Raw genomic sequence first — 13,632 nt, 5'->3', positions numbered from 1 at the left:
CAGAATGCCGGTCATGTGTAAATGGAGGAACCCTGGAGTTATTTGTTTGTGGTGCTAGGGATGGAACTCAGGACCTCTAGCTTGCCAAGCAAATGCTTTTCCACTTGAGTCACAACCTCAGTCTGTTTGCTTTGAGTTTGTGTTTTGTTTTCAGATAGGCTCTCAATGATTTTGCTCTGGCTGGCCTCAGAGCCTCCTACCTCTGCCTCCTGAGTAGCTGAGATTACAGATATGTACCACCACGCCAGTCCCCTGGAGATGTCTTAAATGGGGATTCTTCTCAAACCAACACGAGGAACCGCTTTGTGAAAAGCAGGAGGTAAGCGGAGTGATGTATGAGGCTGGCGGGATTGGGGGGGGGGACTTGTCCTCTTGATGGTTACCTGCAGAAGCAAATCGAGTCACTGGAAGGCTCTGCTTTCCTGTAGGGTGGTCACGAGCCAGCCATGTGTAGCTGTTGAAATTGAAATTAATTAAGCTGGAATAAAGTTTTAAATTTGGTTACTGGGTGGTAATGGCCACATTCCAAGTGTTAAATAGCCACACATGGCTAGAACATCTCCACTGGTGTGGAGAGAGAGGTCTTTGGGACAGCACTGCTTCAAAAGAACTCACTAGAACCCAGGTATGTGGGAAAGTCCACAAGAGAAAAGTTAGAAAGTAAGGAAGTGCAGACATCAGAGGACTATGGGAGAGTCATAAAAAATGCACACCGAGATGATTAAGTCAATCCAAAGACAGAAAGTCTTCCACTAGCTGCTGAAACAGTGGTACATACACGATTTGCACAACTTACCCATGCCTCCCTCCCTCCCCCAGGAGCCCTCCTCAGCGCATAGAACTCAAGAACCAGAGGCGGGCTGGGAAGGGAGGGCTTTGCTGCTGAGGGGCACCATCCCTCTTTTTCTTCCCCCCAGCCTGGTTTAGTGTAACTTTCGATACATCATTCTCAGCCCCATGGCTGACCAGGAGTCTGTCGTGCTGATGGAGGAGTGTCTGCGGCGGCCGATCTTCACCATGGTCCTGGGTTCCTTGTAGAGAATGTAGCCATGTTTGATGATGAAGGGCAGACAGCAAAAGTGCAGGAGCATGCGAGAGATTTGGAAGATCAAGTGCAAGTAGCTGAGCTCCCTGAATTGCTCTTTGATGAGGCCTTGGATGAGCAGGACGATGGAGAAGTTGAGGAGCTCGTAGGTGACAATCCACATGGTGTAGATAGGCAGTCCTATATAAATGCTCTTGATGACAGAGTAGAGGAGGATGAAGCTGACCAGGATGGTGATGGTGGACAGGCAAGTGCTGATACGCTGCTTGTACAGGATGACCCAAGAAGCTAGCTCAGAATTTGTGTCCAGGAAGATGCTATACTTGTCTTCAAAGCCAATGTATGTAGACTGGTTCAGCTCCAAGATGAAGAATTGGATGGTGTTGAGGACAGAGAAGATGCCTGCCATTAAGGATAACAACCTAGTATTCATTTTATATTTTTCTCCTGCAGGAAAAAAAAATGATGGAGAAACATGACAAGGTGGCAGAGCTAGTCCAAGGCAAATCTCCCAAAGCACTGGATGTAACTAGAGGAGCAAAGACCAATGATGGCAAGTGGATGGTGATGGGCCTGGAGCTCATCACTGAGACGGAAGGCATCACCAGCCTGGGATAATACTAAGTGACTTCCAATTCTGCTGTGGCAACTCCAGCTTTATTTTAAGGTGGCATCGGGAAGCCCCTGAATAATGATGGATCGAATCCTGGACTCCCCTCTGGGGAATTTGTTTCTCTGAAGAAGGAAAATGCTCATGGCTCCTTAAGGGTTTAGGATCATCTCTTCCCCTCAACCTTTTCTTTCCTTCCAAACCCTTAGAAATGGAATTTTTCTGCTTTGCTCCCTGGGGGTGCCCTGATCGGTCCCAAGTCACAGGGTTGGACCCTCAGTCAGTGGGATGGGGAAAAGTTTATGTATGCAAGACTTTGTCTTCTCTGTCCAGAACAAAGATGCATAAATAGGCCACTGCTAGCAGGCAGAAGTCCAGCTACAACCAGTTAGAACTGAGTTCTAGAGGACGACCTTAGCCAGGTAAGACACGTGAAGCACACGTAGGCTCTGCTGGAGTGTTTATAACAGAGGGCCCGAGGCTGGGGAAGGCTGGGCTTCCTTACAAACAGCCGTTCCCAGTGTGGATTGGCTTCTTACCAGCTCTCAGTTCAGAAGAACCCCAGGCAAGCCTCTTTCCTCTTCAGTCACCCCGAAGGCAAGTGACCCCTGTGAGAAAGAAGGAAGGCAGATAATCACACAATCACATGTATGGAGATAACACCTGTCTTCTGGCTGAGGCGTTTCCCATGGGGAATGTGATGGTTAACCTTGATTGTCAAACTGACAAGATTGAGACACACCTAGAAAACCGGATGAGTGGCACCATCCTATAGGCCGGGGGCCCTTAATAGGACAAAAGGCCGGAGAAGAAGGAAGTTCACACACATGAACTGGGTCCTTTGGGAGTGGGTGCTGCCATCACCGGTGGACATCAGACTCCAACTTCTTCAGCCCTTGAATGTGGACTCACGCCAGTGAGTCTAGGGATCTTCCAGGCCTTCAGCCTTGGACGAGGGTCCAGAATCACTCCTAGCTTTAGGCCTGTGTCGCAGGTTCCTTAAATTCCGTTAGTCCCACATCCGGGCTGCCCAGCCTTGGTCTCTGCCCTAGCCCCTCCTTCCTGGGCCACTCTAACAACCACCTAACTTCTTTCTCTGCCTCCTGCCAGGTTCCTTTGGCTATTCATTCAACATTCAGGGCCGGAGTGTGGCTCAAGTAGTAGAGTGCCTGCTTTGCAAGCATGAAGTCCTGAGTTCAAAGCACAGTCCCACCAAAAAACAAAAAACAAAAACCCCCCAGAATTCCAGGGTTGATGACACTCAGAAATTCACACACCACTTCATTAAAAAAAAAAAAAATTCAATTAATTATCTACTGTGAGAGGAAACAGAGTTTGACTTGAGAGACAGAAAAACATTCCCATGTGGAAGGTAGACAAGTGAAAAACCAAATGAATAAAGTACTTTTAAGAATTAAGAAAAAGAGAAAGAAAAATCTTACAACGCAGTGTGATAAGTGTTATGGAGGAAGAGGCCCAGGGTCCCCAGGCATTGGTGGCTCACACCTGTAATCTTAGCTAGTTGGGAGGTTGAAATCGGATGGTCGAGGTTCAAGGTCAAGCCAGGCAAATAGTTCAAGAGACTCCATCTCCAAAATAAGCAGAGTAAAATGGACTGAGGGTTTGGCTCAACTGGAAGAGTTCCTGCTTTGTGAGCCCAAAACCCTGAGTTCAAACCCCAGTTCCACCAGAAAAACCCACTCATTCCATCTTTTAGGACGTATCAAAACCGCTGTCTCCTAAGTAAAGCCACCTGTGACTATACCCCATCAGGCTGCTCCCCCCTAAAAAACTCCCATGGCAGTTTTAGGTTTTTTATTTACCCTAACACTTGCACCTAAAGTGATATAAATTTCTCTTTGCAAAGGAAACATCTGAAATTAGTAGTTCAAATCTCTCTTTAAGGACTAAGTCAATTTACTTAAGAAATTACTATGAATATATTTATTTATTTTGGTGGTCCTGGGGTTTGAACTCACAGCCTCATGCTTGCTGGGCAGGTGCTCTATCCTTTTTGCTTTAATTTTTCAGGTAGGGTCTTGTGGTTTTTTGCCTGAGGTGACCTGGACCAGGACCCTTCCAATCTCTGCCTCCCAAGTCCCTGGGATTACGGTAGTGAGCCATCCAATCACGCCCAACCTTATTTATACCTTTTGTTTATCTGGGTACCCTGAGATATGGGTCATCTGCTCCAAAATATTTATGACACCTTGCCGGGTACAAAGCCTGTAAGTGCACGAAAGAGGCTAACATCCAGGTCCTGAGTTTCACTTGCCTGAAGGCCCTGGCTTTTTACACAAGTAATGTACTAATATTGTAAAATATACAGAGATGAGCCAGGCACCGGTGGCTCATGCCTGTAATCCTAGCTACTCAGGAGGCAGAGATCAAGAGGATCTTGGTTCAAAGTCAGCCCAGGCAAATAGTTCACAAGACCCTATCTCAAAAAACCTTCACAAAAATAGGGCTGCTGGAGTGGCTCAAGGTGGAAGCCCTGAGTTCAAGCCCAGTACCACCAAAAAAAAAAAAAAAAAAGAAAGAAATTAAAGATGACACAGACTCCCTGGATTCATCAACTGGAGTGGGGAAGTTGTGGTGGAAACAATTAAAAATCTACCACATGACCCAGCAATACTGCTTCTAACAAATACACCCAAAAGAACTAAAACAAGAGATATTTGTATGCTGTGATCATAGCACTAGTTTTTACAATCGTCAAAAGATGGATGCTACCTACCATCTAGCAAAATTTGAACAAATAAAACAAAATGTGGCATACACATGCAATGGAATATTATTCAGTTTTTTTTTTTTGGTTTTGTTGTTGGAACTGGGGTTTGAACTCTGGACTTCATGCTTGCAAAGCAGGCGCTCTACCACTTGAGCCACACATCCAATCCATTTTGCTCTGGTTATTTTTGGAGATGGGAGGGGTCTCAAGAACTATTTGCTCAGGTTGGCCTTGAACCTCCATCCTCCCGATCTAAGTCTCCCAAGTAGCTTGGATTACAGGTGTGAGCCACCAGTGCCCGGCTATTATTCAGTTTTTAAAAGTAATGGGCTGGTGGAGTGGCTCAAGCAGTTAAGAGCCCTTGCCTAGCAAGCATGAGGCCCTGAGTTCAAATCCCTGTGCTGCCAAATAAATCAATGGAAGGGCATTCTTATCCATACTAATAGGTGAGACTCGAGGGCATTATGTTAAGTGAATTAAACCATTCACGAAAAGACAGATACTATGAGTGTACTTATGAGGTACTGTGAGTCCTCAAAGTCGCTGAAACAGAGAGAGAACAGCTTTTCCCCCTCTGTTCCCAGGTGCTTTGGGAGCTGTGGGTACCGTGCAGGCATGACCAAATCCAACCTCCACACAACACACAAGCAGTCCTGAAACTATCCCAGAAGTGACATCAGGAAACCGTGATCACAAAGATATGACTCTCTCAAAGAGCAGGCCCCAGGTTCCTGAGGAACATATGTTTTGCCAAGAAACACAGGAGACCGTGAACGAGAAACAGTGAACAAAGCCAAGGCCATGACTATGAGTGTGGGGGGTGGGGGGCTGTGAAGGCCTCACAGCTCGAGGACACTGAGCCCGAGATCGCAAATGGGGTCCTCACGAGCTCCAGCCCCTCACCTCCACTACCCACCAAGCCCAGGAAGCACACTCAAGACCACATCGCCAAGGGGCTTGGCAGAGCTGACCAAAGGCCAAGGCCCAGGCTGCAGCTCCAGCTCTGGCTCAGCTCCCAATTCTAAAGGTGCCCATGTCCCTCCCCATAGGAAAGGCCCCTGTTTACTGATGTGGGGACTGAAGGATTGGTGGGACCCTTAGGCTTCTGTCTACCTGGGGTTGGCGTCCTCCTGTGATGTTTGTACAAATAAACCTGAGGCAAGATGCATTTTAGAAATTTTAAGATTTTTTTTTTTTTTCCAGTGGCACTGGGGTTTGAACTCAGGATCTCACACTTGCTAGGCAGGTACTCTTACCACTTGAGCCACTCTGCCAGCCCTAAGATGTATTTTAGAAAGAGAAGAAGGAGGAGGAAGCCAAGGAGGAGAAGGAGGTGGGGGGAGAGGGAGAGGGAGAAGGAGAAAAAGGGAGAATGGTGGTTGCCATGAGCTGAAGGGAAGGAGGCCTGGGGAGGTAGTGTTTCTTGTACACTGGGTATAAAATGCCCATTTTGTAAGGTTAATTGACTGCACAACAGTGTGATTGTACTTAATACTACCGAACCAGACACTTAGAACAGTTAAGATGGTAAGATTCATGTTGTGTGTATTTTGAAAATTTTCTTAAAGACTTAAGATTTAAAAGCTGGGTAGGTGGTTCAAGAATGTAATTCTAGCTATTTGGGATACAGAAATCAAGAAGATGGTGGTTTGAGATCTGCCTAGGCAAAATGTTCAAAGAGACCCCATCTCAACCAATAAAAGCTGTCATTCCAGCTATGTAGGAAAAGTCAGTAGGAAAATAGTGGTTCAGGCCAGCTTCCAGCATAAATGCAAGACCCTATTCAGAAAATAACTAAAGCAAGGAGGGCTGGCAGAGTAGCTCAAGTGGTAGAATACCTGCCTAATAAGCACAAAGCCCTGAGTTCAAACCCCAGTACCACCAAAAATGAGAAAAGGATTTAGATTTTAAAAAATGATGAAATAATCTTTTTCAAGCATACCAATGAAGAAAGAATTAATCAGAACCCCCACAGTGTAAGAAAGGAAGCCTTTCAGGCAGAAGAAAAATGATACCAAGAGCCATCTGGATCCATGGAAGGATTCATAGCACCACCAACGATAACCACATGAGTAAATAGATGAGGTGTTTTCCTGTTGTTTAAATTTTACACGAAGTACAGCATATGTAAAAGAAAAATGTATGCCAGAGATGGCATGAATAGAAGAGAGAAATTGGAAGTATACTTTTTTCTTTTCTTTTCTTTTCTTTTTGGTGGCACTGGGGTTTGAACTCAGGGCCTCACACTTGGTAGGCAGTTGCTCTACCACTTGAGCTACTCTGCCAGCCCTTTTTTGTGCTTGGTATTTTTTGAGACAGGGCCTCACAATTATTTGCATGGGCTGGCTTCAAACCTCAATCTTCCTGATCTCTGACTCCTGAGTAGCTAGGATTACAGGCGTGAGCCAGGGTGCTTTTGTTTTTTGACACATGGTCTTGCTGCATAGCCCAGGCCATCTTGAACTCACGATCGTCCTGAGTGCTAGGAGTACAGGATGTACCACTATGCCCTGCCAAGTTTTATAGTTAGTTTATATTTTTTTGTAACCTCCCAGAGTATATAACACAGTGCCAGGCACAAAGGTAAGTTTAATATGTCTTTTTTTTTTTTTTTTTGAGGTACTGGGGATTGAATTCAGGGCCTTACACATTCTAGTCTAGCAAGTGACCTACTACTTGAGTGACACCCCTGGCCCTTTAGTTTGGATTTTCTTTCTGAGATGGTATTCCACTTATGCTGCCATGCCTGGGCTCAAACTCGTGATCCTCCTAACTCCACCAGGAGTACCTGGGATTACAGGTATGCACCACCACACACAGCAATATGTATCTTCTGCCTAAGCAAATGCTTAGGGAGGAGGAGAACTCAAGACAGAAATGGAAGAACGATTTTCATTGCTTTACTTAGCTGGAATAGAGCATAGGAGACCATAGCTGAGGGTTTGAGGGTCAGAACGACATACCAAGATAAAGGGACAGCCATCTGGCAATTCGACTTCATTTCATCCCACCAATCAGGTGACACTGACCAGCAAAGGAGGACAGAAGTCCAGGAGGCTTTGATAAATTCCCTCAATGGGCAGGACGTTCCAGTTGTGACGTTAGTTGGTTACAGCAGCTCTCCTCAGTCCTCCGCAAGACTGGCCCTGGGGACTTGCTGATTGCTCAGCAAAAGAGAAAAGCAAGGAAGGCGAACCTCACGCACTGTAGTGCCGGACGAAGCTGAGGATCTTGGACTTGCACCGGGGGGCCTCCCTGTTGCCCATGGAGATGCGCCTGTTGTAGGCCAGGATGTAGCCCTGGGTCTGGCCCTTGTAGGTGACCTGCGCGTAGGTGACCACGAAGAACATCCAGAAGCCCTGCATGCAGGCGCGGCAGCCCCAGCAGCTCCAGCGCACGTAGCGCATCTCGCCCATGCTGAGCTCGTTGGTGAGGACCTTGATCACAAGGTCGGCGATGGTTTCGCAGATGATCCACAGGACGTACGTCATCAGGCCTCGGTAGTGCTGCGCGTACACCGAGTACAGCAGGAAGGCGCTGGTGAGCATGGTGGTCACCGCTAGGAACAGGACGATGGCGTAGCTCCTGCACAGGATGAGCTGGTGTAACAGCTCCTTGATGCTCCTGTCCTGCAGATTGTGCTCCGTGCAGTTGTTGTCCTGCAGGTGCTTCCGTTCAAAGATGAGGGACAGGTGTGTGGCCATGATGGAAAAGACCCCTGACAGCACCGTGCCCGTCTTGGCAGTCATCCCGCACCAGCGCGGCTGCTTCATGTCCACGCCTCCTGGGGAGACAAACAACACAGCACAACGGAACTGCTGGACACGCCAGGGTTCCTGCGTCTTCCCCAGTCCACCATGGGAACAGTAGAGAGAAATAGGGAAGCCAGGAAACAAGACTGTTTGAAAGTGACTGGGCTGGCACCGGTGGCTCAGGCCTGTAATCCTAGCTACTGGGAGGCTGAGATCAGGAGGATCGATGTTGGAGACCAGTCCAGGCAAATAATTCCTGGGATCCCCATCTCCAAAATAAGTAGAGCACAATGGACTGGAGGTGTGGCTCAAGAGATAGAGCGCCTGCTTTGCATGCGTGAAGCCCTGAGTTCAGACTCCAGTCCCACCAGCACCAACAAAATAAGTGATTTTTTCAGGGGTTGGGGATTTAGCTGAATGGAGTGCTTGCCTGGCAAGTGCAAGGCCCTGAGTTCAGTCCCCAGCACCCAAGGGGGAAAAAAAAATAGCCAGGCACCAGTGGCTCACACCTGTAATCCAACTACTAAGGAGGTAGAGATTAGAATAATCGTGGTTAGAAGTCAGCCTAGGCAAATAGTTTGTAAGACCCTATCTCAAAAATACCCAACACATAAAAGGGCTAGTGGAGTGACTCAAGGTGTATGGCCTGAGTTCAAGCCCCAGTACTGGAAAAAAAAAAAAAGTGACTGGGGGTAGGAGGAAGGAGGACACAGTCTGGAGCTGGCAGCCATGAGGTGTCAAACCCTGGTTTGACATCAGGACCACTGGAAGTGCCCAAGCCCCAACCCACACCAGAGAGGCTCTGGCGGCCCCCAGGCAGCAGGAGTTTTCAAAACCGCCTAGTAATTTTCACAGATATCCACTGTTAGAAAACACTGAATTCTAAAAATGAAAAGTAGCTTAAATGATGATCACCTCTCCCAGCACTACCACTATTGCTGCCCCCAGTGATGACAACTGGGGCACTTGGTCATCCCTGAGTGCAGGTGTCTCAAGAGAATCACCAGGCCTGTGCAAGAGCCCTGCAGGGTCGAGGAGCTGATGACACAGATGGGCACCTGTGGCTTTGGGCAGGCATTTCTCTGCTCCATATCCAAACCCAAACCCATGGATTATAGTGAAAGATGCACCAGCAGGGAAAGTCAGAACCTCAGGATAGAAAAGAAAAAGCAAGAGTGAGAAAAGTGGCCAATTCAAGAAGGGAGGGGGCAAAGAACAAGGGGAAAAGGGGGAGAAGATGAATAGAAGAGGGAATGGACGACAAAAAATGAAATGGAGGGCTTCTGATTGATTAGGTCTCTTAATAGAGTCAACTCAGGGCTAAAATGAACTGAAAACGATGCTTGAAATACTTGTAACATATTTTTAAAGGTACAGAAGTGCTTTAGAAGTTCAGCAAGCAAGAAGAAGTCAACTTTGCTTTGAGGGTGTCTGTCACTTGAGGCAAACTTGACTTTCACTTTGATAGCCTTGAGGGTAGAGAGGAATGTAAGCACCAGGGCATAGTGGTTGATGTCTGTAATCCTAGCTACTCCAGAAGTGGTGGTCGGGAGGATCGCAGTTTGAGGACAGCCTGAGCAAAAAGTTTGAGAGACTCCATCTCAATCCATAAAAGCTGGGCTTGGTGGTGAGCACCTGTCATCCCAGCTACTTAAGAAGTGTAAATAGGACGATCAAGGATTGCAGTCCAAGCCTGCCTGAGCATAAATGGGAGATCCTATTCTGAAAATATCTAAAGCAAAAAAGGGCTGGGGGCATAGCTCAAGTGGTAGAGCACCTGCCTAGCAAGTGCAAGGCCCTGAATTCAAATTCAAGTACTTCCCCCCCCACCAAAAAAACCCATTTTTCAAGAGTGAGGGTTTTTTATAAAATTCAAAAGCAACTAAAACGAAATAATAGATTGTCCACATACATGGGTATATATGTAGATAAACTTTATTTTAAAAGTGAGGGAATAATGGGCACAATTTGGGATAGTGCTTCCTTCTGAAGTGCAAGGGTCAGGGGTGGATAAGTGTGAGTGCTTATCACAATTTAAGAGCACAAGGAGCCGGGTGCGGCGGCTCACGACTGTAATCCTAGCTGCTAAAGATCTGGAGGATTGAGGTATGAAGCCAGGCCGGGCAAATAGCTCGAGAGACCCCATCTTGAAGAAAAAGGGCTGGCAGAGTGGCTCAAGTGGTAGAGTGCCTGCCTAGCAAGCGTGAGGCCCTGAGCTCAAACTAGGGTAGACAAAGGCATGTGATCTGGTTTCCTAGCTATGGTGTATGTGGGCCCTACTGTGCTCAGGGCCTCCCAACTCCATAAACCAGACGGCAGCCTTCTTCTCACTGTACTTACTCGTCGGGCTTGTGTTTGTCCATCTGGACAAAGACTGACAATTGCCTCAGCATTCAGTTCTCTCTTCTACCTTTAAGTCTCAGCTAGAGTCGGGGGGCCACGAGCTGATGACTACATTTCCTAGCTTCCCTTGCAGCTTTACAGGGCCGAGTGACCCATGGGACGCTGGTGGAAATGACACGGGCCACTTAACAGTCTTATGGAAGGATTGACTTACTCACTCTCTCCCTTTCATACTTCCTGTTGCTTAGCTGTCATCAGAGCTGATCTTGAACCAGACGTAGAAGTGCTTGGTGAGTGTGGCAAGCACCCTAATTGGCATGGAATGTCATGACTTAACATAGAAATAAGCTATCATAATAAGTTACTGTCTTTTTCTGGTGGCACTAGGGTTTGAATTTGGGGCCTTGCACTAGTTAGGCAGCCGCTTTACTACATGAGCCTATCCCTCCTGCCCAGTCTCTCTCTGTCTGTCTGTCTGTCTTCTGTCTCTCTCTCTCTCTCTCTCTCTCTCTCAGAGGGTGTATGGAGTAGGGCTAGGGTTTGAACTCAGAGTTTCACATTTGCAAAGCAGGCACTCTACTTCTTGAGTCACACCTCCAGTCCATTTTGCTCTGGTCATTTTGGAAGTAGGTATCAGGAACTATTTACCAGGGCTGGCCTCGAACTTCAATCCTCCTGATTTCAGCCTCCCAAGTAAGTAGGATTACAGGTGTGGGTCACTGGTGCCTAGCTGGCCATGTACTATTAAATTAAAAAAGAACTGAAAATAGACCTGCACTAGCTAGGCATGGTGGTGCATGCCTGTAGATCTTGCACTCTGGAGACGGGGGCAGGAGGATCTAAAGTTCGAGACCAGCCTGGGATACACACACACAGAGTTTTTAGGAGACCAGCCTGAGATACACACAGAGAGAGTTTTTAAGACTGTATACAGATACAGTAAAGAATAAAGCTGTAGGGCTCTATCCAAGGAGTTAGAGCAGTACTAAACCCTGACTCTGGATGACAATCACCCTGGTCAGGGGAAGACGTGACGACGAACAGGGAAGTCACAAAGTCTGATGCAAATTACTGGCATGACCCTAATTTTGTCTTGGGTGGAGAATGGGAGGATACCTAATACATTATAAAAAATAACCAATATTTTATAAGTAGGGGCTAGAGGCTGCAGACATAGCTCAAGTGGTTCAGGTGCAAAGCCTGGAGTTCAAACCCTAGCACTGCCAAAAAAAAAAAGAGTTATTGTGGACCAGTGAGGACCACATGGATGTGGATTATGATACATCTAACCGTGAGTATTGAGGGATAATAAAACTACTAAAATAGAACAAAGACAACATTCACTTCATAAAATGGATGTGACATTCTCATACACTTAAAACAGGACGGCTTCTAGCACACAGTACACTTTGGCCATTGTCATTTTTACTTCATGTTGAGGGCAGTAACGACCTAGTACGTGTGTAAAACTACCATTTATTGAGCTGTGTTGCAGCTGACACCATTTGCTTACTTCTCGATTCCTATTTCCTCTGTCTTTGCTAATAAAGTCTGCTTTTGTTCAGGGATGGCAACACGCCCAGACCCAGGCAAAATATTTGCTTTTCTAGCTATTGGCTTATAGCAAGGATGTCCGTGGGACACAGTTCTAACAAATGAAATACAAGCAGAAAGAAGAAGTATGCTGGGGGCTCTAGGAAGACTTTTGACATGGTTGGCGTCGTTCTTACATCCTTGACTGTGGCACGATGCCTGGAGCCTCAGCAGCTATTTTTTTTACTGAGGCAAAAGGCAAGAGGAGAAAGGAAATATGCCAAGGATGTCAACATGAAAGAGAAAAAGTCTTATTTTACTCTTAGTGTTTTACTGAGTACTCTTGAGGTTGAGCGATCATCTAAGCGTTGGTACATGATTTAAAAAATTTATGTCTAGGGCTGGTAGAGTGTTTGCCTAGCATTGGCAAGGCCTTGGGGCTGATATCCAGCATGGGAAAAAAAAAATCCATGTCTAGATAAATTTAAAGTTATTTTGACAGGCAGAAAATAAAAATACAAAGTCACGAGAAAGAACTGAGGCGTAACTTAACGGTTCTTTCTTCTCCGTGGGGCCAGAAACAATGGTGCGTTTTCCATTAGGGACATCTTACAATCACTCAGTTCTGCTAAGAATTTTATGTTTTCAGTTCTCTCATGGTTTGGTTTCTTTTTTTTTTTTTTTGAGACAGGCTGTTATTCTATAGCCCATGCTAACCTTGAACTCAATATCCTCCTGCCTTAGTGTCCCAAGAGCTGGGCTTACAGGCGTGCACGACCGTGCTCACCTCACAATTTGACTTGTGATCCTAGCAGAAGATACTGTTGCCAATTCCTTTAAACTGGTTCTTTTGCAACATTTCCTTGTTTTTTCTCTTTTTTTTTTCCTTCTTTATTTTTGGTGGTGGGGAGTGGTACTGGGATTTGAACTCAGGGCCTTGCACTTGCTAGGCAGACTTTCTACCACTTGAGCCATGTCCTCAGCCCTGCAACTTTTCAAAGCAACACTTCCTGCTAAGTACAGGTTCTAGATCTCTGCCTACAAGCGCCCAGATATTCCAAAACAAAAGTCCTTTAACCCACCAGAGGGAGAAGGAATGGGTAATCCTTTTAAACCTCCAAAGAAAAAAACCCTGTCATACTTTGGCAATGAATCACCCACAACAAGCTGGGGAAACTTGGAGTGAGATAATTCTGACAATAAATCTCACTGTTGGATACAAAGTCCTCAACAGTGTGACTCCCATTCAGCTTCCCAGGGGTGTCTCTCAGCATTCTTTCCCAAGCATGTCATACTTTCACTTCCTCAGCTATCTTTTCTCCTCCCCTTCACCTGGATGTCCCTCAAGGTCATTCAGAAGCTCAGCAAGATGTCAGGGCCGGAGTCTGGCCTTTCTCCTGTGCTCACAGCCACTGCCACAGTGTGTCACACCAATATCCCAACTGAGACTGTGCCGGTCAGCTCTCCTCCACGCTTGTCTCTTATTGGAAGTAAAATATTTCCCAGAGCCACTGAATAGTCTTCCCCTCAAGGCTTATGTAGGAACCCGATCACATGTCATAGGGGAGGTTGGGAAAACCAGTAAAGCTAAATGGGTGCCATAGCTGTTTTAGACAAA

At 46.5% G+C, this 13,632-nt stretch overlaps 2 protein-coding genes across 2 annotated transcripts; both read right to left on the bottom strand.

Moving 5' to 3' along the window:
• Nucleotides 1-923: 923 nt before the first annotated feature.
• Nucleotides 924-1,977, bottom strand: Tmem217b (transmembrane protein 217B). The gene has a single exon (XM_074081699.1). It carries the CDS (start codon nt 1,476-1,478, stop codon nt 924-926), a length of 555 nt encoding a protein of 184 aa, XP_073937800.1. The 5' UTR covers nt 1,479-1,977.
• Nucleotides 1,978-7,289: 5,312 nt separating this feature from the next.
• On the bottom strand, nt 7,290-8,162 carry Tmem217 (transmembrane protein 217). The gene has a single exon (XM_020175909.2). It carries the CDS (start codon nt 8,157-8,159, stop codon nt 7,584-7,586), a length of 576 nt encoding a protein of 191 aa, XP_020031498.1. The 5' UTR covers nt 8,160-8,162; the 3' UTR covers nt 7,290-7,583.
• Between the last annotated feature and the right edge of the window lie 5,470 nt (nt 8,163-13,632).

The sequence above is a fragment of the Castor canadensis genome, chromosome 8 (genome assembly GCF_047511655.1).
Source record: "Castor canadensis chromosome 8, mCasCan1.hap1v2, whole genome shotgun sequence".
Lineage (NCBI taxonomy): Eukaryota > Metazoa > Chordata > Mammalia > Rodentia > Castoridae > Castor > Castor canadensis.
This window is presented reverse-complemented; position numbering and strand designations above follow the sequence as displayed.